Genomic DNA, 26,738 nt, shown 5'->3' with positions numbered 1-26,738 from the left:
AAGTTATAGCAGAAATTTAAGACAGTGAGGAGCAGAGCATCTAAGTTGGCAAATTTACTCTTTTCAAACAGGCTGCTTAAGGAGATACGCTTCACCACTGCCCATCACACATATCAAGTGAAAAGTCCACTGCTTTCTAATCTGATCCTATCCTTTATCTTGACATCATTATTTCTCACTACTTCCCCCCAATATCAAGCCTACTAGGCTTGTAAACCTATTATAGTTCATCCATATGAAGCTAAATTCCCTTTAGGTCCTTCATTCTATATTTCCATCTGAAAAGCTTTCTCTCCTTGCCTCTCCATCTAGAATATTCATGCTATCCTATTCTACGGTGCTTTGCAAAATAACACCTCCCACCATAAGGTCTATCCTAGTAATTATTTTTTTTTAAGTTGTATGAATCTTATCATCACAACTAGATTCTAAGCCTCTTGAAGACAGGATCCATATGTAGTTCATCTTCATTCTAAAAGTTTACAAAGTATTGGCTGAAAGACAAACGGATGTGAAATTACTTTTAAAAATAGTTTTGTAAAACTATAGAACTGTTTCTCTTTGGCTTCCAAGATAAATCTACAAATGTATGCCACAAGATTTGGTGCAAAAATATCCAGTAATGGGAAAAATATATATATACAGTGATCCAAATTCTGACAACACACAGTTCAAAAACACCTTAGAAAGTTGTGAATATTCTATTAACCTTAACGGGATTAGTATAATTTGAAGACTAGCATGCTAAAGACAAATGGATTTACAATAGTTGCACAATATTTATAGAGAATGCATAAGAAAGCAACAAAACAAATGCAAAGCAGTAATCAAAAAGAACGCTTGATTGTATTAATGGAAAAACAGAACATATAGACTGTCATTTTGCTAAAAGCAAAGATAAAAAATGGCACCACTCAAGCCTCAAAAGCCACAAATGAACTATTTTTAATTGATTTAAGTGTAGCGATCTCATAAATGAAAACAATTTGCAAGCTACTAGATCTACAACAACAACAAAAAAAAAAAACAAAGGAAAACATTTGGCAGGCAACCCTACCTTTCTTTTTGCTTGTGTAATACCCTAAAGTGAGGGGAAACAAACCACTGATAAATATATTCAGACAAAGTCCTTTGTCTCCATGACCAAATCAGAATAAATGAGACCATTTGCCCAGTTGGAACAAATATTTTAAAAGTGGTGAAAAACTAATGGGGATGACTAGAAACAGCATGATTGTTTTAAATAATTTTATAAACCAAAAATTAAATTTCATTTTTAAACTTATAATAAATTTTTAGTTTAGCTGTTACATAATTTAGCCAAATATAGTTAAAACAGGGTTCTTCTAAGTAAAACAGATTAAATCATAAAGCAAAGACTGATAGCTAAATGAAATATTTTAAACTTTAACATCTTGAACAGCACGTGTCATTTTAATACATAGTTGGGGGATAGAGTAGTACAGAATCATAATTGGACTACTTTAAACCATAAAAACTTTACAGGACACATGAACAACCAGAATTTACAATCTGATTTAAAATTAGAACCCACTGCTCTCCTCCTAAGGTCAGGAGTCTGTGTTATTCCATAGTATCAGTTCACAGCACCATTTTTCTATCAATGTCACATATGTTACATACACGTATATGTATTTCCTAGGATGTTATTTAGTTTTGACTACAATACCCAAAGTTCAGAAGTTTTGATCCCTTTGCTAGATACCCATGAGATCCTGAAATTAGCACACATGACTAAAATCTAGGTAAGCAAATTTAGAGATGAATTTTTAAACCTAAGATCCAACCAATTAATAGAACTCATTACCTGAGTAAGATAGCGTCTATAATCTTGCCGCAATTCTTCTTTTAGTTTATGTTTCTTTCGTTCATAGTCTTCCCCAAGTGGTAAACTTAATCCATAATCAATTCCTAGAAAGAAAACCACTTCTTAAGTAATGTATTCCATTTTCAAACAAATTTCAATGAGTTCTACCTCTTGGAAGAAAGCACAGTAAAAAGGAACACAGCAATACTGATTCTGAGACTGGAATCAGGCTTACAAATTTTTTATTTAAAATATTTCAATAGGGAATACACTTCCATTGTAGAAAATATCTCTCCTACCCATGAACCTCAGTCACCCAAGTTCTCCTGCCAGAGAAAACCAACATCACAGATTCTTGTGTCTCCCTCCAGAAATATATGTATCTATGAACAGATAATTAAACATATTTACTTCTTTCTCCCTTTAGATAAATCGTTCTGCATCTTACTTTTTCAAGGATAACAAAATTAAATCAAAGAAAAGCTGATGATCTTTACATCTTCATTTAATCGTTAAGTGTAATTTCTATAAAAGTAAACACCTACAATTTTAAAGTATCTGTTTTTCAGTCTGGGAGAATTAACTTTTTTTTTACTATACAAAAATATCTTTGCTACAGTGTTTCTGAGGAAAAATAATTGGGGCCACAAATGTCTTTGACTGGCATTTCCAAAATTCTTTCCATTTAAATCAATTACAATTTCATATAAATGGATATTAATTTTTAAAGAAAAACTTCAATTCTGAGTAGTATTTCCATATGTAAGTTAAAAAATCAAATTATATTTTGGGGTAATGAAAATGTTTTAAAACTAAAATATGGTTATGGGCGTACAGTTATAAATATGCTTAAAAACACTGACTTGTACACTTTAAACAGGAATATTTCATGGCATGTAAATTATACCTCAGTGAAGTTAAAAATCTAATTACATACTTTTCAAATATTTCAATAGTAAGATACTTTATTAAGAAACACTGATACCAGATAAATATTCTTTTCAGGTTACTGAAGCACCTCTTCCTTTCTTTAGTACTGGTATATAATACCACAGAATAAAAAATAACCATTTCTAAACAAAATGAAATGTTTCTTTAGAGAACCAGCTACAAATCTATAGCTGTAATAACTTCAGTTAAAGAATCATCACAGACCTCACAATTTTTCTGCCTTATAGCTCACAATGCAATAAATGATGGGAATTTATCATATATCATTGTTTTATTATATCACTGAAATATTGCTGGGAGAAAAAGGTCAAAGTAGTATAAATATAAATGGATGTCTTGATTTTTACAAGCCCTAAATTCTACTTTTCATCTTAAGTACAGTGAAATTCTCTTAATAAAAACACTTTTGGCCTATTTAACTTCTTGCTAATGGAAGACAGTGAAGGATTCTTTTGAACACATTTCACTCAAGCTCCCAAATCTCTTCAAAAGAACCAAAGCATTCATATGTTTGGAATTTTCATCCTAGAAAAGGTATTCTTTCTTCACAAAGTAATATAAACCTTATTTTTAAAGTTACAGATTTTAAACCTAAGGAAATAAATCATTTGGATTCTCACATTCGGACTGGAGCTTCACATATGAAACTAAACAATAAAATCCATGGCAGCAAGGTCTATGGTTATTCAACTTTATAATGTCTGGCACATAACTTGTATCCAAGAAATATTCGCTAAACAAATGAGCGACTACGCAAGCAAAAGGAAAGAGAAAATAATACATTATTCTTAGTATTTAATTTCTGCTTTTAGTAATCTGCATAGAGAAAGCTTCATAACCAGTTACCAAAGTTACATACCCCAGTTACACAGGGTCACAATGGATGATTTATTGTGTCAAGGAGAAAGAGACAATGCTGCCTGATGCAGTCCCCATATACTCTGTCTTTCTACGCTCTGCCTTCCTACCCCAGAAACAAGCAATTTCCAGCTTTCAGAAAAGTCATGTAGTTAAGGTGGCTCTTTTTCAGTTCTGCATGGCAGGTTTACATAGAAGAACGGAAAGGAAAATGTGATTGATTTTCATTTATACATTACTGCTCATACTAAGTTCAGTTTTATCAAGACTGTTTCTTTTAATTACAGATTCAAATAGTATTTGTAATAATTGTCTTAGCACACATTTAACGATATATAATGCCTGCTAACTTATTCAGAATTCTATTAATTTAATGTTTAGTCAACAGAAAACATTGTTTAATTTTTATTTTTGTCATCCAGTACCAAATGTTATGTATGGCATTAGAGGCAGTTCAGTGAAATAAAATTAAGATCTGTATGGAACAATTCAAATATTCATTTTAAATGAAGCATTAAGGATGGCATCTCAATTGACTTAATGAGCTAAGAAATATGGTAAGACCTAGTCAGCAGCTATCTTCAGTTGGTTTTAGTGGCCCAAGTAAAATATTAGTGTCATTTGAAGTGATGTCACTTCACCAAGTATAACAGCAGTGATCCTAAGACAGTTAACATTATGCTTCAGAACCACAGTATTTGGTTTCTGTAGCAACTGCAGGCCAAATAAAATATTTAAACCTAAAGTATAAAAACTTCAAAAAAACATTCCTTTGCCTTTTAACACAACACTGATAATGAATATTATCTATAAAACGTATTACCATAGAACATTTACTTTTAATTAGTATATCACCATGAGAAGGTGATTTTAATTGTAAAAACAATTAAAAGATAAACTATAATAAGCCTTTACATAAGCAGGTGACTTATCAAGAAATACGATTATTTTAACTGGGAGAACACTATACTTTTAAACTTCAGCTATATAAAGGTATTCATAAAAAGGACTCGGGTGACTTTAACAAACTGAACAGAGGAAAAAGAGTGTCTGGGCTTTGGTTTGTAATAAGATAAACCTAAGACTAAATGTCCTAAAAAGAATGATAATTAAAAGCATAACTAAAAATAATTTTAAATGTCAACAATTTCCTTTTGTCTATTTTCTAAAATTTTTACATTAAATATAATTTTGAGTTCAATCTAAATTCTATGATTTCTCAGTAATATAAAATCCTGGAATTAATTCCTTTCTATATTATTTTTTTAATTATAACAATAAAGTTCTTTCTTATAATTCTTTCTTCTCCAAATTTCTATAAGCACAATTATACTTCAAATAGCACAAATTTTTTAGAATGAGATCTCACAATCTTTAGTAACAAAAGTAACATCTCTTTACCTTACATTGGTAATCTCTGATCTTTCTGTTTTTACAACTCCAAAATGATGAATTCAGAACATGAAAGATAAGTCTTGTGAATCTTAGTGCCTGAAATGCTGATCGATGGCAACATTGATATAGCATGAGAGCTATAGCCTACAAATGGTAGATACTAGGGACTATAGATACAGAAGATGGATTCCTGGATTACCGACATTGTAGAGTTGAGGGAAATGGAAAAAAAACAGAAAAAAAGACTGAGGAGAGTGTCTGGGTCCCCAAGACTACCCCCAGGTTTGGTGATTCATTAGGACTCTTACAAGGCACAGAAACGTTTAAAAGTCAATATACTCATGGTTATGGTTTATTATAGTGAATAAATACAAAGGAAATTAGCAAACAAAGGGAAAATATACACGAGGCAAAGTCTGGAAGCAACCAAGGATAAACTCCCAAGAGTCTTTCCTCAGTGGAGTCACAAGACGCAATTAAGTATCAGCAACAAATTGTGACAACACATGTACGTACTGTCTATAAGGGAAACTTAAGAGACTCTTAAGGGATTCAGCACTGATCCTGCAACCCAGTTGCTAGGTATATACCTGGAGGAACTGAGAGTAGGGACATGAGTGGATATGGACATGCTGGTGTTTGCAGATTTGCAACTGGATGGAGGTGGCCTAAGGATACAAAGACTGAGGAATGGAAGGGGGGACTGTGGTCTTTACATACAATAGACTAACAAGCAACTGCAAGAAGAAATGATGTTGTGAGACATGCAACTAGGTGAATGAACCTTGAGAACAATATGTTGAATGAAATGTCAGAAACAAAAAGACAAATATTATCATGCCCCAATCATATGGACTAACTATAATAAATAAACTCAGAGAACTGAAGTCAATAGTTTGGGTTATCAGGTTGAGGCCTATGGTTAAGGGTCCTAGATTTTAAGGTCTTACAGCAATCACATCTATTCTGAAGTTGTAACCAGTTATTTCTAAATTCTGAGATATGAGCTATTTGTGTACAACCCAGTCGTTCCCTGGAACTTCGGGTATTTGTGTGACACCGACTCAGAGCTCTGAAGCTATGAAAGTCAGCATTACCCCAAATAACAACTGTTAAAAAGCAGAAAAAGTGATCAGAATAGGAATAAGGTAAATCAGAATACAGAGTAAAGGATATGGTCTACATTTTAAAACTTCAACTCCTCTGTGAGACCAAAGGAAGAGATGTTCATTTGATGCAAAATTTATATTTTGGGTAGCACATTATCTAATTTAACTTGTATGGTAAATTTATTTGAACACAATAATTACATGGAATCTTAAATAGGGAGTAAGATCTTGTTGGTTTGTGCAGGTTAATGTGATGCCCAGATACATTCCAGAGTAATATGGGCAGAGAACAAAAAAAGTATTTGCAAAGTCCCCTTGGGGGACAAGGGAGAAAGGAGGAAATGTTGAATTTTCCCATCTGGGAAATTCCTGATAATCTCACAAGCAGTGGGGACAAGCAATTCAATAAGCTGAGCTCTCGATTTTGGGGCTTCCCCTATCAAACTTACGCTAAGCCTACTTATAATGATGTTAAAGAGTCACCCCCCAGAGAACCTCCTTTGTTGCTCAGATGTGATCTCTCTCTCTAAGCCAACTCAGCAGGCAAACTCACTGCCCTCTCCCCTGTGTGGGACATGACTCCCAGGGGTATAAATCTGCTTGGCAAAGTGGGACATGATTCCCACGGATAAGCTGGTCCAGCATCATGGGATTGAGAAAGCCTTCTTGACCAAAAGGGGGAAGAAAGAAATGAAACAAAATAAAGTTTCGATGGCTAAGGGATTTCAAACAGAGTCAAGAGGTTATCCTGAAGGTTATTGTTATGCATTATATAGGTATCCCTTTTTACTTTATGTTGTATTGGAGTGGCTAGAGGGAAGTATCTGAAACTATTGAATTGTATTCCAGTAGATTTAATTTCTGAAGATGATTGTATAACTACATAGCTTTTACAATGTGCCCGTGTAATTATGAAAACCTTATGGCTGACACTCCCTTTATCCAGGGTATGGACAGATGAGTAAAATAATAAGGACAGAAAATAAATAAATAATAGGAGGAGAGATAAGAGGTTAAAAAAAAATTGGGTAGATTACAATACTAGTGGTCAACGAGGGGCAAGGTTAAAGGAAAGGTATGGGATGTATAGGTTTTTTCTTTTCCTTTTTATTTATTTTTCTGGAGCGATACAAATGTCCTAAAAATGATCATTGTAATGAATACACAACTATGTGATGATATTATAAGCCATTGATTATAATACGTGAAAATATGATGATAAAATTAAAAAAAAAAATAAAAGTCTCAGTGCTCAAGATTTTTGCTGGAGGTTATTCACAAAGGCACCCTCTGGCTCACACATACCAAAATTCCAAACTCCCAGAAGGAAAGCAAGTATTCAGCATAAGCTACTTGGCTTATACAAACAGTTTAGATAAAATGCCACTCTTATTATGTAGGGGAAGATTTATCAGTGTTTATAACTGTTTACTAGTTAAGTTCCTAGACATAAGCCAAGGCCCATTTTTGCAAGCAGGTTTCTTTAATGATAGGCAACATCAGACCTGCTATGTTTTCTGCACAAGAGGGAAATTTTAAGGGAGGAGAAAAACCAACTGTAGCCCTTGAAAAACCAAAAGAAGAAAATAATTCTAGAAGTAAATTATCAAAAAAAGAAAGAAAAGAAGTAAATGATTAAGATGTCAAATGTAGCAGGTAGTTGAAAAAGTTTAGATTTGAGAACTGACCATTAAATGTAGCTATGTCAGGAGCTTTACTGACCTTAACAAAATATATGTGGGTAGAACAGTATAAAAGAAAGCATACTGGGGTAGTTTTAAGAGAGACTGATGATGACTAAGAGACTTCAAATATAATCAAAAGGTCATTCTGAAAGTTATTCTTATGCTACTTTTAGCCAGATATTATGATTACCATGGTATGCCAAGCCACAATCTACAGTATTCCTGAAAACCCTAAAGAATAACCCTGGGTTCTATGAAGACTCTATACAAGTTTTCCTTAGTAAGTTTACTTTTTCAGAAACTTAAGACCTCCAGATTGTTCCTAGGCCAGATAAGCTCCAAAACCCAGAGATATCGGTCTCTCCAAGAACATTAACCAATTTTATTCCTCTACCCCATAATGTCAACACCCCTTTCCAGCACAAAGATGCTAAAATGATCATTGTCCATATATCCCTAAAAACTGAGAGAAAGATCAAATGAGAGGGAGGAGGTATAACTGAGAAATTAGGATTTAACAAATAATTATGACCACTGACTCATTATATAGGTATTTCTTTTTAGTTCTAGTGTATAAGAATGGCCAGAAGGAAATATCTGAAATTGCTGAACTGTAATCTTGATCTTTGATAATGACTGCATAACTACATAGCCTTCATCTTGTGACCATGTGATTGTAAAAAACCTTGTGACTGACACCCCCTTTATCCAGTGTATTGGCAAATGAGTAAAAAATAAAGACATGCATGAAAAAAAAGGCTAGGAATACAGGGGGAAAAAACCTAAATTAACTTTGGACAATAGTTAATAGTACTACTTTAATACATCATTACAACAAATGTAGTTACTATTTTTAAAAAAAAATAGAATTACAAAAAAAAAAACAATGCTATCAGTTGTAACATTTTCCTCACCAATGCAAATGTTGAATGGTGGGGAGGTGTATGGAAATCCTGATATTTTATGCATGATTGTTCTGTAAACCCAAAACTTCTCTAATAAAACTTTTTAAAAAAAGAGAGACTGAGAAAGAGAAATTGAAGATAATGGCTGCAAGCAGCTAGGAAATGAGACTAGCTGGAGGAGTATAAAGGATTAATTTTTATTTTTATAAAATATGAGTTATTACAGAAATGTTTATATTTTGATATAAATGATCTAGTAGAGAGGAAAGACTCTTATGATTCAGGTAAGAGAGAGAACTTACGAAATATTTTGAGTAAAAAGGGATGGGATCTATTATACAAGAAGGTGGGCTGGTCTAAGGCACCAAGAAAATTCACCTATGGTAACAGAAGGAAAGGGAGAGTACTGAGGTATAGATGTGGTGTTGCTGGAAGATAGAAAGGTGGGAAATGTGGCAAATTCTAATTGCTTTCATTTTTCAGTGAAATAGAAAGTAAGACCACCATCTAAGGTCATAACAAGGGAGGAGGTATAGTAGGTTTGAAGAAAAGATTAAATAGTTGCCTAAAATAGTGAGACAACAAATGAAATAGGCAAATGTGGTAGAATCACCAACAGAGGTTAGGGCCCGCTTGGCCTTCGTAGTCATTACTTTAAGGTCAGCACAGCTAAATGGTTGCATGTATTCTCCATTTGAGTTCACCTACATAGGTATAGACACAGAAAAGGTACAAAACAGGATTTAACAAGAGTTGAAAACTCCAAATTTTATACTGGACCACCGAATTCAGGCTGCTTAAAGAAGGAAATGACATGAGACAGTGGAAGGCCAATGAAAAGCAAGGAGAATCAATGGATGATAGGTGTTAGTTGGGTCAATTATCTGGGAATCAAATAATTGTTGGAAGTAAGGTAAAATAGAGAATTAGCTAGAAAATAGGAAGTGGTTGTTGAAGAGTGAGATAACTAGCAATTATAATGTACTTACATTACACATTTACAAAAGACTAAGGATTTGACTACTTGAGTGGGTGCCTAAGAAAGAGTAGAGGACAGTATCATTAGATAAGAAGAAAACAATGAATTGAGAAGGACTGAAATCTTTATGGAATTAAGGGAGTGAGCCTGTAATTTGTTAATAGCTCCTACAAGAGGGTAGTGGATGAGAATGTGAATTTCAAAGTTATTTGGCTTACGGGTAGGAGGGGAGGCATGATAGCCTGGAAGCCACAAGGAGGAATTAATAAGAATGTATCACAGTATCTGGCACACAGTAAGCACTCTATATACATTTGTTAGTAGTATCAACATCAATAGCACGAAGAAGAAAATAGTGTATTTTAATATTTTTATTGGCCTGTTCAAATATTAGGATCTTCTTAATTTAAACTATCCTGACATTTTCTTCTGTTTTATGCATATAAAATATCAGTAAATCTAGTTTTTCTGGAAAATTCCAACGTACCTACCCATTTTGAGCACTTCTCATTGTGGAAAGCAAAGTAAACTGACTCCCACACTACCAGATATTTAAAACTAAAGAATAATGTACATACAGCAAGAAGTACAATATTATATACACTACTCAATGAATTTTTATGTATATATATATTCATGAAACCACAACCCAGATCAAGATTCCCAGAAATTTAAAAGGCACACTTAAGCCCCCTCCCTATTAATATCCATCCTCTAATCCTCCTACAGTTAACCAGAATTCAGACTTAATCATTGTAGATACTCGTTCTTGAACCTCAAATTAAAAGTCACACTGTTGGGTGGGCCACGGTGGCTCAGCAGGCAAGAACGCTTGCCTGGAATGCCAGAGGACCCAGGTTCGATTCCCGGTGCCTGCCCATGTATTTAAAAAAAAAAGTCATACTGTTTGTACTCTGTCTTATCCCACTTCTTTCACTCAATATTATTACACCTGTAAGATTCAGTCATGTGGTTCTGTGGAGCAATGGTTCGTTCTTTTTAATTTGACATAGTTTTCAACTGTATAAATACACAATATTTTCATCTTTTCTACCGGGTTGTTTTCCTTCAATCAGGGACAGGGGGTTATTATGAACAAAGCTCTAGTCACATTCTTGTTCATACATGTTTGGAAGATACATGCATGCATTTCTCTTGGCTAAACAGCTGTGAGTAAAACTGTTGAGTCTCAGAGCAGGATCATAGGCTTTAGTAGATATTGCCAGTTTTTCAAAGTTATGCCATTATACATTCTCATCAGTGATGAATAAGTTCCCATTGATCCACATCCTCACCCACTCTTGCTATTGTCTTTATAATTGACGATACTCTACTTGTGTGCACACTATGTCTTACTGTAGTTTCAATTTGTATTTTCCTAATGACTAATGACGCTGAGTAGCTTTTCAAATGATGTGGATTTTCTCTTTTATGAAATGCTTTTCCAAGTCTTTTGTCCACTTAAAAAAATAGAATGTCAGATTTTGTTGATTTGTAGGATGCAGATATATGTACCACAAATATATTTTCCTGCTCTATGGTTGACTTTCATTTTCTTAATTACACCTTTTAATGTACAGTTCTTGATTTTAATGAAATTCATTTAATCAAACTTCTCCCTAAGTTAGTCCTTTTCATGTCCTGCTTAAGAAATCTTTATTCCCCCCAAAGTGTTGAAGAAATTCTTCTATGTAATTTCTTTATAGTGTTAGGACTGACATTCAGGCCTATGACCCCTCTGGAATTAATACCATAAATGATATGCGGTACAGGCTGAGACACAGGTTGAGTGCCTTTTTTTTTCTTTTTTTTTTTTGGTATGGATATCTAATTGACTCAGCACCACTTACTAAAAACAAACATAAAGGAAAACACAAAGACTTAAATGACATCAGGAAAACAATGAAAGAACAATAGAATTTCAAGAAAGAGACAGAAATTCTAACAAGGAACCAAAAAATACAAAGCTGAGGTGAAGACCACAACTTCTGAAATGAAAAATTCCCTTGAAAGTTGCAACAGCAGACTGGGGCAGGCAGAAGAAACAATCAGTGCACTCCAGTGCAACATAGCTGATGTGTTGAGGAGTCAAAAGAAAAAATTTTTAGAAGGAAACAGAGCCCAAAAGACCTATGGGACACCATCAAGCATACCAACATACACATTATGGATATCCCAGAAGACGAAGAAAAAGAGAAAGGGACAGAAGGGATGAATATTCAAAGTGATAATGGCAGAAATTTCCCAAATTTAATAAAAGACTTGAATATGCATATTCAAGAAGCCCAGAGGACCCAAACAAGACTAATACAAAGCGAACTATGCCGAGACACATACTAGTCAAACTGTCAAATGACAAGGACAAGGAGACAGTTCTCAAAGTTGCAAGAGAAAAGCAGTATGTTATGTACAAGGGAGTCCCAATAAGATTAAATGCCAATTTCTCATCAGAAACCATGGTGTCAAAAGGCAGTAAGAGAGGGCTGGAGAGTCAGGACTATGTACTGTGGGTGCACAGCATGTGCAGCACTGCGTGCCAACACAGAGCAAGAACCTCTTAACATGCAGTTTTTGGTAAGAAAACATTGGGCTAGGAACCAATACCTACTTCTTTACTCATTTGACTTTGTGCAAGTCATCTAACCTCACTGGATCAGTAGCAACGTCTGTAAAGAGGAGATAAAAATTCTTTGTGTGTCTGAAGATGTTGTGGAAGACCATCCTATCACAATATTGTTTTCTTTTGGTTGCATGTCTACTTACTGTTTTTGAAGCTATGCCTAGACATAGATACAGGATTGGAAGGTCATCAGGTCATAAAGTAGATGGAACAAAAGAAATTATAACCAGAAGTCCTCCATCACGGTCAAACTGGAGAACTGAAATTTCAGCCACAAATTTAAAGTCCAAAGTTCACCAGAATCTAGAAGAAAATTGTTAGCACAACATCTATTTCACTTTTTTACCTCCCTTTCTATTTCTCTACACAATAAAGATTTTAAAGCATAAAAACAAAAGAGGCAGTGAGAGAAACTACTTAAAGTGCTGAAAGATAGCAATTACCACTAAAGAGTTTTATAAGCGAGATTGTCTTTCAAAAATGAAGTGATGGGCGGGCCATGGTGGCTCAGCAGGTAAGAATGCTTGCTTGCCAAGCACGAGAACCCGGGTTCCATTCCCGGTGCCTGCCCATGTAAAAAAAAAAAAAATGAAGTGATATTCCCCCATAAACATGTAAGGGAATTCATCATCACTAGGTTTGCCCTACAAGCAAGTTTAACAGGAGTTTTCAGACTAAAAGGAAAAGACAAAAGTCAGAGGATCAAAGACGCATAAAGAAATAAAAACCTCCAGGAAACATAATCATATGGGTAATTATAATGCTAGTACTATTGTATTATTGTATTGTATTTTTTTGGTAAATAACTCCACATTTTACTTCTTACAGTAAATACAAGTACATAGAAAGTAATGATAGATCTATGGTTTGGGGTAAACAGTAATATAAAGATACAATTTGCAATGACTACAACAAAAAGGTGAGGGGATGGAGAGGTATAGTAACTGTATATGTAAATGTTATAAAGTTAAGGTGGTAGCACAGCAAATCTGACTGTTGTAGAGTTAGAGGATGTTTTAGTTTACTAGGCTGCTGAAAGCAATATACCATGAAATGAGTTGGTGTTCAACACTGGAAATTTATTAGCTTACAAGCTTACAGTTTTAAGGCTGTGAAAATGTCCACATCAAGACAATGCTTTCTGCCTAAGGACCAGCTGCCAGTGATCCTGGACTCCTCTGTCATAGGACGAGGCATGTGGTGGCACCTGCTGGTCTCTCCCTTCTCTTCTGGGTTTCACTGCTTTCAGCTTCTTGCTTTCAGATTCCTTTGCTTTCAGCTCCTTCTGTGGCTTTCCTATGTTTGAGTTTCACTTCTTTATAAAGGACTCCAGAAAAAGGATTAAGACCCACCCTGTGCCACACCTTAACTGAAGTAAACTAATGAAAACCTAGTTACAATGGGCTTACACCCACAGGAATGAATTAGCTTTAAAGACATAATTTTCTGGGGTACATATACTTCCAAACCACCAGAGGATGTTAAATTTTAGCCCATACTAACCATAAAGAAAATACATGAAAAATATATACAGAAAGAAATGAGGACTCAAGATGGTACAAAACAAAATCAAATAAATATGAACTTCGGCATTAATGGAGGAAGTGAGGGGCAAAAAAAGGTAGATTTACAAAAACCATGTAGCACAACGGTAAAAGAAAGTCCTGCACTATCAGTAGTTACTTTAAATATAAATAGATTAAACATTCCAGTCAAAAGCCAGATTGGCACAATGGTTAAAAAAAGCATGAGCAACTATATGCTGTTTACAAGAGATTCACCTTAAATTCAAAGACATAAGTAGGTTAAAAGTGAAAAGACGGAGAAAATATATATACTATGCAAATAGTGATCAAAAGAAAGCTAAGATACCTATATTAATACCAGACAAAATGCCCTTTAAGTCAAATATTGTTACAAAGAACAAAGAAGGTCACTATATGCTGCTAACAGTTCAAGTCAGGAAGACATAACAATTATGATTACATAAGCACTTAATTACAGATCCCTGTTCTAGTTTGCTAGCTGCCGGAATGCAACACACCACAGACAAATTGGCTTTTAAATAAAAGCAGATTTATTTTGTTAGTTCTTCAGAGGAAAGACAGCTACCTTTCCACTGAGGTTCTTTCTTACGTGGGAAGGTACAGGATGGTCTCTGCTGGCCTTCTCTCCAGGTCTCTGGGTTCCAAGAACTTTCCCCGGGATCATTTCTTTCTGCATTTCCAAAGGCCTGGGCTGAGCTGCGACTGCTGAGATAAGGTATGCTGAGATCCTTGGGCTGTGCTACGTTGAGCTCTCTCATTTAAGCACCAGCCAATTAAATCAAACATCATTCACTGCAGCAGGTAGGCCTCCTAGACGACTGCAGATGTAATCAGCAACAGATGAGGTTCATGTACCATTAGCTCATGTTCATAGCAACAGAACTAGGTGCCTTCACCTGACCAAGTTGACAAATGAATCTCTACCACAGTCCCAAAATATGTGAAGCAAATACTGAAAGATTTAAAGGGAGAAATAGATGGTTCTTCATTAAGAGTAGGAGATTTCAATGCAACACTTTCAATAACAGAACACATAGACAGAAGAACAAATAATAAATAAAAGAACTGAATTTACTTCAATTGAATCCTTTACTGAAGGACTGAAGCCCTCCTTCTAAGATAAGATCAGGAACAACACAAGATACCCACTGTTACCAATGTTATTTAACACTACACTGAAAGTTCTAGCTAGATCAGTGAAGCAAGGTAAAGAAAAGGCATCTGTATTAGTGAGGGTTCTCTAGAGAAACAGAATCAACAGGGAACACTCGCAAATACAAAACTTATAAAAGTGTGTCACATGATCATGGGAACACAGAGTCCAAAATCTGCAGGGCAAGCTGTGAAGCCAACGATTCTGATTCTGGAGTTTGTCCACAGAACGAACTCCACAGGACAGTCTTGCTGGCCGAAGCAGGAAGAGCCTGTCTCTTCCAAATCCTCCTTAAAAGGCTTCTAGTGATTAGACTGAGCATCACCCATTGCAGAAGATACTCCCCTTGGCTGATTACAAATGGAATCAGCTGTGGATGCAGCTGACGTGATCATGATCTAATTCTATGAAAGGTCCTCATTGCAACCAACAGGCCAGCACTTGCCCAACCAAACAGGTACCACCATTTGGCCAAGGTGACACATGAAGCTGACCATGACAGTCTACCCCTTGTCAACTTGGCAGCTATATATATCACCTTAAGCCATACTTAATTTCTAAATAAAAAACATTAAAACCCACATTTTTTTCTTTCACCTAACAATACTCAACTGTCCACCATATAACTGGAAACACAGTAACTCTCTCCAGAATAGGGCGCAAGTCCTTGGGTAATATTCATTCTTAAACTTGATATCTTACAACTTAAAAAGTATAACAGGAACAAAACAGCATCACAGTCCTCGTTTCTGTAACTGACCACGTGGTCGTAGTTCATATTTATCACTACCTTCTTCCACTACCCATTCCATGTTTCCTTTCCCCTCAGCAAGCACTTCAGCTGGCCATGGTTCTTTGCCTGGGGGGGTAACCCAAACCTTCATTCCTGAATTTTCAGACCCACTGGTAGTCCTGCCTGGTTTGGGTTTTGCAGTTTTCCATTGATTTTAATCACTGGGCATGGTAGTGCTAAAAGACACCCTAAGGGATCTCCTATATTCCAAGAAAACTCTTCTTTACCTCCATTGTATAGTTGCAGTCCTATTTCCCCCTGATAGTCAGGGTCAATCACCCCAGCCAGTAATGCAATCCCCTTCTTGGATTGTTGATCCAGGGGCATGAGTAGCCCAAAGTGACCAGGTGGCAGTCTTAGATTCCAGTTCAATGGAATCACTGTTGTTTCTCCTGGTGGAAGCACTATCCCTTCTGGAACTAAACCCTGTAGACCAGCAGAGCTCAGGATCACAGGAACAGGAAGCAAAAATTTTCCTAGTGGATCACTATGGGTAATAGTGAGTGGTGCCATTCCCATTTCCACCCCTTGGTTCCTGGACCCATGGATCCTCGCTATGGGAGAAACAGCACCATACAGCGGATGCTGATTCAGAGCATATACAGCTTCCTGGAGAACATTACCCCAGCCTTTCAAGGTATTGCCGCCTAGTTGGCACCATAATTGAGTTCAAAAGGCCATTTCACCATTCTATCAATCCAGCTGCTTCTGGATGATGGGGAACATGGTAAGACCAGAGAATTCCATGAGCACATGCCCATTCCTGCACTTCATTTGCTGTGAAGTGTGTTCCTTGATCAGAAGCAATACTATGTGGAATACCATGACAATGGATAAGGCATTCTGTAAGCCCATGGATGGTAGTTTCAGCAGCAGCACTGCGTAAAGGGAAAGCAAACCCATATCCAGAATATGTGTCTATTCCACTTAGAACATATCGCTGCCCCTTCCATGAAGGGAGTGGTCCAATGTAATCAACCCGCCACCATGTAGCTGGCTGGTCACCTCAGGGAATGGTTCCATATCGGGGGTTGAGTGTGGGTCTCTGCTGCTGGCAGATTGGGCACTCAGCAGTGGCTGTAGCCACGTCAGCCTTGTGAGTGGAAGTTCATGTTGCTGAGCCCATACATAACTCCATCCCTAACACCATGACCATTTTGTTCATGAGCCCATTGGGCAATGACGCAATGACAGGAGTTGCTGTGGAAAGAGGCTGACTGGTATCCACAGAACGGGTCATCTTATCCACTTGATTTTTAAAACCTTCCTCTGCTCAAGTTACCCTCTGGTGCGCATTCACATGGGATACAAATATCTTCATGTTTTTAGCCCACTCAGAAAGGTCTATCCACGTACTTCTTTTCCCCAGACCTCTTTGTCACCAATTTTCTAACTATGGTCTTTTGAAGTCCCTGACCATCCAGCCAAACCATTAGCAACAGCCCATGAGTCAGTATACAAACGCACGTCTGGCCAGTTTTCTTTCCAAGCAAAATGAACAAACAGGTGCACTGCTCGAAGTTCTGCCCACTGGAAGGATTTCCCCTCACCACTGTCCTTCAAGGACACCCCAGAAAGGGGATGTACTGCTGCAGCTGTCCATTTTTGGGTAATACCGGCATATCGTGCTGAACCATCTGTAAACCAGACCCGAGTTTTCTCTTCCTCAGTCAATTCACTGTAAAGAACTCCCCAAGAGGCCATAGCTCTGGTCTGGGAAAGAGAAGATAATGCAGCAGGAGTGGAGACCATGGGCATTGGGCCACTTCCTCATGTAACTTACTTGTGCCTTCAGGACCCATTCTGGCCCTATTTTGTATATATCATTTCCATTTTACAATAGAGTGCTGTTGCACATGCCCAACTTTATGGCTTGGTAGGTCAGACAACACACAGCTCATGATAGGCAACTCAGGTCTCATGGTAACTTGACGGCCCATGGTTAAGCGTTCAGACTCTACTAAGGCCCAGCAGCAGGCCAAAAGCTGTTTCTCAAAAGGAGAGTAGTTATCTGCAGCAGATGGTAAGGCTTTGCTCCAAAATCCTAAGGGTCTGTGTTGTGATTCTCCTATAGGGGCCTGCCAAAGACTCCAGGCAGCATCTATACTTGCCACTGATCTGCAAGCACCACTGGATCTGCTGGATTCTACAGCCCAAGTGGCAGAACAGCTTGTACAGTAGCCTGAGCCTCCTCTTGTTCAGGTCCTCACTCAAAATTAGCAGCTTTTCTGGTCACTTGATAAATGGGCCAAAGTAGCACACCCAAAATGAGGAATATGTTGTCGCCAAAATCCAAAGAGACCAACTAGGCATTATGCCTCTTTTTTGGTCGTAGGAGGGGCCAGATGCAGTAACTTATTTTTCACCTTAGAAGGGATATCTCGATATGCCCCACTAAGACTGGTGGACCAGAGTGATGTTTTGGATCCCCTGGAATTAAGTCACTTCTGAACCAGTGTCTAATAATCCCAGAAATATCTGATCATTTCCTTTCCCCCAATGCGCAGTTACCCTGGTAAAAGGCTGTCAGTCTCTTGGGGAAGACTTGGAAGAAGATTAACAGTATAAATCTGTGACAGTGTAACAGGATTCTCCCCAAAAGTGACCTGGCTTCCCCTTCATTCAAGGGGCTCTGGGTCTGTAAACTGTCTCAAGTCTGGAAATTGATTATGGGGCCATGACTCTGCGTTCTTGTAATTCAGGTTAGACTTCTGTTCCCTTGACCTAGAACTCATTTGTTTATACAGCTCAAACAAGAATTTAGTAAACTGCCCTTCTATTGTATTTCTAGGCACCCCATGATTTACTAGCCAACGCCACAAATCTCTGCAAGTCATACAATTTTGACTACTGCTTTGAGTTTGCTGTCTATTATAATAGCCACGTCTACCCTGTCTTTGGCAATTAAGTGCTGCCACCTGGCTTCTGCCAACTCGGGATCCAGTCATCCCTTTGTGTTTAAGGATTCCAGCTCAGTGACAGCAGTTCCTACAGTAATATCTGACCCACAGAGAAGTGCAACTACAGAGTTCTTCAGGGATAATGGTACTAGTCTCACAAATTTATTTCTCACTGTTCTGGCAAAAGGTGCATCCTCCAGACATTCCTAGGGTGTAAGAGCCGGCTTTGCATGATAAATCCACTCTAACATTCCAATCTCTCTAAGCCTCTGGATCCCCTCATCTACATTATACCAGGGCAGTTCTGGCATTTCAACCTCAGGTAACGTTGGCCACTTTTTGATTCATGTTTCAACCAACCATCCAAACTGTTAACACCTTTTCTAACACCTCAAGCTATAACATTGAATGCAGAATCTCTGCTTAGTGGGCCCATATCAATAAATTCAGCCTGATCCAGACTTATATTCCTCCCACCATTATCCCACACCCTTAAAATCCATTGCCACACATATTCCCGATTTCTGTCTATATGCACCAGAAAACTCACACAATTTTTTTGGAGCATAATGTACCTCCTCATGTGTGATATTTTGTACCTCACCTTTAGGGGCCTGTTGGGACTTTGGTCTAGTTATAGGTCTGGAAGAAATGAGGGGTGGTGGAGGTGGGTCATGAAAAGAATGAGAAATATCTTCCAAGCCATTTGCTTCAGGGACTTCATTTGCAGTTTCATCTGGTGAAACAGGATTAACCACTCTAGGGCTAATCCCTTCAGGAAGAGGTTGGGTGGCCAACTCCTCAAGGCAGGCTAGAGGTGGGGTGGCTATGTCCTCAAGGTAAATTATTACAGGGTTAACTAGAGAACACTCAGCATGACCTAGGGTTTCAACCTCACCCCCAAGATCATTATCAATCCATATGTCACCATCCCATTTTTCAGGGTCCCACTCCTTTCCAATCAATACCCTCATTTTAATGGCAGAAACCATGCAACACTGAGATTTCAGTTTATGTTGTAAAATTGCTACTCTAACAATAAGATTCTGAGTTTGATTTTCAGAAATCTCAAGTCTATGGCTACAGGAAATAAGATTTTCCTTCAGGATACTCATAGAAACATCTACATCTGTCAGACAGTGCTTAAGCTTCTCATTTGAAGCCTTACGCACACCCCTTTCACTCCTTAATGTAGCCAGTGTATCTGACAACAATCAGCTGACAACTCTATACCTCTTATTTCCACAAAATTCTGCAAAGGTGTCAAAAACATTGTCCCCCAGAGCCTGGCTTCGTACAAGCGAAGAATTAGGAGAATTGAATGGTGATATTTTGACTATCTCTTTTGCCACCTCACTCCATGGATTGGGAGTGTCATTCTGATTATGGGAATCAGAGTCCTTAGTGCCTTCGAGTGCAGTCAGAGTAGAAAACCGTTCATAAAAACCCATTTTTCAGATTGTATTCCTTAAGAATCACTCTTGGTACCAAGATGTATTAGTTAGGGTTCTCTAGAGAAACAGAATCAACAGGGAACACTCACAAATATAAAATTTATAAAAGTGTTTCACTTTGACCATGGGAACACAGAGACCAAAATCCACAGGCAGGCTGTGAAGCCAATGATTCTGATGGAGGGTCTGGACGAACTCCATAGGAGAGGCTTGCCAGCCAAAGCAGGAAGAGAGCCTGTCTCTTATGAATCCTCCTTAACAAGCTTCCAGTGATTAGACTGAGCATCACTCATTGCAGAAGACACTCCCCTTGGCTGATTACAAAATGGAATCAGCTGTGGATGCAGCTGACGTGATCATGATCTAATTCTATGAAATGCCCTCATTGCAACAGACAGGCCAGCACTTGCCCAACCAGACAAACAGGTACCACCACTTGGCCAAGTTGACACATGAAGCTGACCATGACAGCATACAAATTAGAAAGGAAGATATAGACCTTTCCCTATTTGCAGATGATATGATCTTATAAATAGAAAACCCTAAAAATTCACAACAACACTACAAGAGCTAATAAACAAATTCAGGAACGTGATGGCATACAAGAGCAACATGCAAAAGTCAATAGTGTTTCTCTATGGTAGCAGTGAACAATCTGAAGTGGAAATCAAGAAAAAATTCCAGGAGCTCCAAGATGGCAATTCAGTGAGGTATGGAATTTAGTCCATCTTCAAGAGGAGCTACTGAATGGTCAGGAAGAGTACAGAGCAATTGCAGTAATGGGACACACAGTGTACACCACTTTGGACAAACTGGACCAGCTGTGATCCCACCCAGAACTGTGAGTCCCCCAAGCCATGGAGGCCGGTGCCCCTCACCCACAGGCTAGTTGCTAGAGGAGAAAGAAAAGAGACTTTACAAACAGCAGCTGCTGAGCTTAACCAAGCTCCAATTGTGAAATGAATTAACAAATTCTGACTACTAACAATAAGCCCCTAGCTCAGATAAACCTGGAACAAAAGCTAAAGTTACTAGTTTTTGTGAAGAGAGGGCAGGGCTAATGGGAAAGAAAATAAACAAACAAAACAGAGGCTTTTTGGATCAGACAGCACAAAACACTTGAAAAGGTCTGGACTCTCAAAAAAAAAAGAGGCGGCACATAGGACCTGGAGATACAAACAGCAATGTACCAACTTAAGCTCTTGATTAACAAACCCGAGGAATGGGGGTCCTGCTCTGAAAAGGCTTTCATTTTTTTTTTTTTTTTTTTTTGGCTTTATTTCTACTACTTAACTCATCAGAATAACTGCAAGGCTTCTGAGGCTCCAACTGCCCCCAGGCAAGGGCAGAATTAAGCTTGTCTGAGAGTCAGAGAGGCTGGTCAGGTGAAAGGAGGTAATTTCCTGGAGGCTGTGCCTTCCCCAGGAGAGGGTGGGTCCCAGCTCAGGTGTAAACCCTCCCTCAAGGAATTCAGACCCCAGGGACTGGAAAACTGAAAGAATTAGCCAGCCTACAACCTATCCCATGTCTAAAACACACTCCTAGCAGGAAGAATCTGATGAAGTTAAAGGTACCACATCACTTTATGGTGGTGGAACCCACAGGCAGACAAGCAACACATACTGGACAGGATAGGAAAACACAGACTCTAGAGGCTTCATAGGAGAGTCTATCAATCTGCTGGGTTTCACCCTCAGGAAAACTGATGCAGGTGACTCTTTCCTCCTGAGAGGCCAGTCTGGTCTGGGAAAATCTGACTGGGGTCTACAATATCTAAGTAGACCCTCCTAACGGGGAAAACAAAAAGGCTTCATACAGACATGGTAAGGAACAGAACTGAAAAATTCTGATCTGTTAAACAAGACCTATGCTAGAGGTCTACAATAAGTTGAACGGAATGTCAAAGAACAGATAGACAACAAAGCCATCCAGCAAGAAAATCCTAGGTAAAAGAGTGAAAACAATCTCCAGAATAAACTAATTAATGAAATTAAATGCCTCACAACAGCAAAAAAATAACGAATCATACTAGGAAAATTGAAGATATGGCCCAGTCAAAGGAATAAACCAACAATCCAAATGAGATACAGGAGGTGAAACAATTAATCCAGGACATTCGAACAGGCATGGAAAAATCTCATCAAAAATCAAATCAATGAATTGAGGGAAGATATAAAGAAGGCAGGGAATGAACATAAAGAAGAAATTGAAAGTCTGAAAAAGCAAATCACAGAACTTATGGGAATAAAGGCACAGTGGAAGAGATGAGAAAAAACAATGGAAACCCACCATGTTAGATTTCAAGAGGAAGAAGAAAGGATTAGTAAACTAGAAGACAAGACATCTGAAATCCAACAAGCAAAAGAAAAGATAGGGAAAAGAATGGAAAAACATGAGGAAGGACTCAGGGAATTGAATGACAACATGAAGAGTATGAATATACACATCGTGGGTGTCCCACAAAGAGAAGAGAAGACTAATGGAGGAAATTATCACTAAAAATTTCCCAACTCTTATGAAAGACTTAAAGTTACAAATCCAAGAAGTGCAGCGTACCCCAAACAGAAAAGATCCAAACAGACATACTCCTAGACACTTACTAATTAGAATAAGATGTCAAAGAGAAAGAGAGAATTCTGAAAGCAGCAAGAAAGAAGCAATCCATCAGATATAAGTGAAGCCCAATAAGAATATGAGTAGATTTCTCTGCAAAAACAATGGTGGGGAAAAGACAGTGGTATGATATGTTCAAGATTCTAAAAGAGAAAAACTGCCAACCAAGAATTCTATATCCAGCAAAATTGTCCTTCAAAAATGAGGAGGAAATTAAAATATTTTCACGCAAAAAAATCACTGAGAGAATTTGTGACCCAGAGACCGGCTCTGCAAGAAATACTAATGGGAGTACCGGAGGGAGATAAAGGAGAGAGCTGTGGAGAACAGTGTAGAAATGAAGACTTAATCAGGAAAGTTTAAACGAGAAAAAAATAGACATGATACATAAAATCCAAAAGGCAAAATGGTAGAAGAAAATACTGCTCTTACAGGAATAACACTAAATGTTAATGGATTAAACTCCCCAATAAAAAGACATAGACTGGCAGAACAGATTAAAAAGCAGGACCTATCACAACAGGACCCCATCACAGGGTTCTTGCCTGCAATGCCAGAGACCCAGGTTCAATTCCTGGTGCCTGCCCATATGAAAAAAAAAAGAAACAGGGTGCATCTACATGCTGTCAACAGAAGGTGCAATTTAGACCAAGGATAAACACAGGTTGAAAGTCAAAGGTTGGGAAAAGATATTTCATGCAAGCAGCAGTCAGAAAAGACCAGGAGTAGCTATATTAACATCTCACAAATTAGATGTCATATGTAAAACAATTAAAAGAGGCAAAGAGGGACACTATGTATTAATAAAAGGAACAATTAAACAAGAAGACATAACAATCATAAATATTTATGCACCGAGCCAGAGTGCTTCAAAATATATGAGGCAAACACTGAAAAGAAAAATAGACACATCTACCACAATATTGGAGACTTCAATTCCCCACTCTCATTAATGGACAGAACATCTAGACAGAGGATCAACAAAGAAACAGAGAATTTGAATAATAATAAATGAACTTGGTTTAACAGACATTTATAGAACACTATACCCCACAACAGCAGTATGAACATTTTTCTCAAGTACTCATGGATCATTCTAAAGGATAGACCACATGCTGGGTCACAAAGCAAGTCTCAACAAATTTAAAAACACTGAAATCATACAAAACACTTTCTAGGATTATAATACAATGAAGTTGGAAATCAATAACAGGCAGAAAGCTAGAAAATTCACAAATACATTGAGGCTCAACCACACACTCTTAAACAACCAGTGCGTCCAGGGAAAAATCAATAAATATCTCGAGGCAAATGAAAATGAAAACACAACATATTAAAAGGTCTGGGATGCAGCAAAGGCAGTCTTAAGAGGAAAATTAATTGCCCAAAATGCCTATATCAAAAAAGAAGAAAGGGTAAAAATGGAGAAATTAACTGTTCACTTGGAAGAACTAGAGAAAGAACAGTAAACTAATCCCAAAGGAAGTAAAAGGAAAGAATTAACAAAGATTAGAGCAGATACAAATGAAATTGAGAAGATGAAAACAATCGAGAAATCAACAAAACCGGAAGGTGGTTCTACAATAAAATCAATAAAATTGATAGACCCTTAAAAGGTTGACAAAAAGAGAGAGGATGCAAATAAATAAAATCAAAAATAGAAGAGGAGACATAACCATTGACCCTGCAGAAATAAAGGAGGTAATGAGAGGATACTATCAACAACTTTATGCTAATAAACAACAGAACTTCCCAGAAAGGCATTAACAACCAACATTGACTCAAGAAGAAATAGACGACCTCAACAAACCAATAACAAGTAAAGAAATCGAATTAGTCATTAAGAAACTCCCCAAAAAGAAAAGTCTAGGACCATATGGCTTCACATGTGAATTCTACCAAACATTCAAGAAAGAATTAGTATCAATCCTGCTCAAACTCTTCAAAAAAACTGAAGAGAAGGGAAGGCTACCTAACTCATTCTATGAAGCCAACATCATCCTCATACTAAAACCAGACAAAGTACAACAAGAAAAGAAAATTACAGAACAATTTCTCTAATGAATATAGATGCAAAAATCCTCAACAAAATTCTCGCAAATTGAATTCAGCAGCACAATAAAAGAATAATACACCATGACCAAGGAGGATTCATCCCAGGTATGCAAGGATGGTTCAACATAAGAAAATCAATTAATGTAATACACCATATCAACAAATTAAAGCAGCAAAACCACATGATCATCTCCACTGATGCAGAAAACAACCTCTCTTGTTGAAAATACTTCAATGGACAGAAATAGAAGGGAACTTCCTCAACATGATAAAGGGAATATATGAAAAACTCACAGCTAACATCATCCTCAATGGGGAAAAACTGAAAACTTTCCCCCTAAGATCAGGAACAAGACAAGGATGTCCACTATCACCACTGTCATTCAACATTGTGTTGGAAGTTCTAGCCAGAGCAATTAGACAAGAAAAAGAAATACAAGGCATCAAAATTGGAAAGGAAGAAGTAAAACTCTCACTGTTTGCAGATGATATGATATTAAGACATTGAAAACCCCAAAAAATCCACAGCAAAACTACTAGAGCTAATAAATAAGTAAAGCAAATGGGCAGGGTACAAGATCAACACTCAAAAATCTGTAGTGTTTCTATAAACTAGTAATGAACAATCTGAGGGAGAAATCAAGAAAAAAATCCCATTTACAACTGCAACCAAAAGAATAAAGTATTTAGAATAAATTAAACTAAGGATACAAAAGACCTATACAAAGGAAACTACAAGAAATTGCTAAAAGCAATCACAGAAGACCTAAATAAATGGAAAGGCATACCATGTTCATGTATTGGAAGGCTACATATAGTTAAGATGTCAATTCTACATAAACTGATTTATAGATTCAATGCAATATCAATTAAAATCCCAAAAACTTACTTTTCAGAAATAGGAAAATCAATAATCAAATTTATCTGGAAGGGCAGAGTGCCCCAAATAGCTAGAAATATCCTGAGAAAGAGAAATGAAGTCGGAGGTCTCACACTACCTGACTTTAAGGCGTATTACAAAGTTACAGTAGTCAAAACAGCATGGTACTAGCATAAAGATAGATATACTGACCAATGGAATTGAATATAGTGTTCAGATATAGATCCTCTCATCTATGGACAATTGATTTTTGATAAAGCAGTCAAGAAAACTCACCTGGAACAGAACAATCTCTTCAATAACTGGTACTTGGAGAACTGGATATCCACATGCAAAAGAATGAAAGAGGATCCACATCTCACACCCTACACAAAAATTAACTCAAAATGGATCAAAGACCTAAGCATTAGAACTAAGACCATAAAACTTTTAGAAAAAAATGTAGGAAAATATCTTATAAAACTTTTAATAGGAGGCAGTTTCCTATTAAATAGGAGGCAGTTTCCTATCTTACACCCAAAGCATAAACACAGAAGAAAGGTAACCCCTCAAAATTAAACACTTTTGCAAGTCAAAGAACTTTGTCAAGAAAGAAAAAAGGCAGTTTATACAATGGCAGACAATATTTGGAAATGACATATCTTATCTGATCTGGGTCTAGTATCCAGAATATATAAAGATTGTTCAACTCAACAACAAAAAGACAAACAGCAAATTACAAAATGGGCAAAAGGCATGAACAGACACTTCTCAGAAGAGAAAATACAAATGGCTAAAAGGCACAAGAAAAGATGTTCAACTTCCCTGCCTATTAGGGAAATGCAAATCAAAACTACAATGAGATATCATCTCACACCCATCAGAATGGCCATTATCAATAAAACAGAAAATGACAAGTGCTGGAGAGGATTTGGAGAAAGAGGCACACTTATCTACTATTGGTGGGAATGCAAAATGGTACAATGGCTGTGGAAGGCAGTTTGGCCGTTCCTCAGGAAGCTAAGTATAGAACT

The 26,738-nt window shown here is 37.2% G+C and overlaps 1 protein-coding gene across 11 annotated transcripts in view; it reads right to left on the bottom strand.

The window, feature by feature from the left end:
• Positions 1-26,738, bottom strand: part of CSPP1 (centrosome and spindle pole associated protein 1) — a 234,531-nt gene that overhangs the window by 165,641 nt on the left and 42,152 nt on the right. For 6 of the 11 annotated variants that reach the window (XR_013178240.1, XM_077166937.1, XM_077166942.1 and 3 more), the window contains exons 4-5: positions 1,829-1,932; positions 1,058-1,081 (exon numbers count right to left, since the gene is read on the bottom strand). Coding sequence is in view for 10 of the 11 variants with exons in the window: in XM_077166937.1 (XP_077023052.1) it covers positions 1,058-1,081; positions 1,829-1,932 (128 nt within the window). In the remaining variant the exon portion in view is untranslated. The remainder of the gene's footprint in view (positions 1-1,057; positions 1,082-1,828; positions 1,933-26,738) is intronic. The other 5 variants (XM_077166946.1, XM_077166940.1, XM_077166943.1 and 2 more) reach the window with 1 other exon arrangement.

This window comes from Tamandua tetradactyla, chromosome 6 (genome assembly GCF_023851605.1).
Source record: "Tamandua tetradactyla isolate mTamTet1 chromosome 6, mTamTet1.pri, whole genome shotgun sequence".
Taxonomy (NCBI): Eukaryota; Metazoa; Chordata; class Mammalia; order Pilosa; family Myrmecophagidae; genus Tamandua; species Tamandua tetradactyla.
Note: the sequence above shows the minus strand (reverse complement) of the source record. Positions and strands in the feature narration are given on the sequence as shown.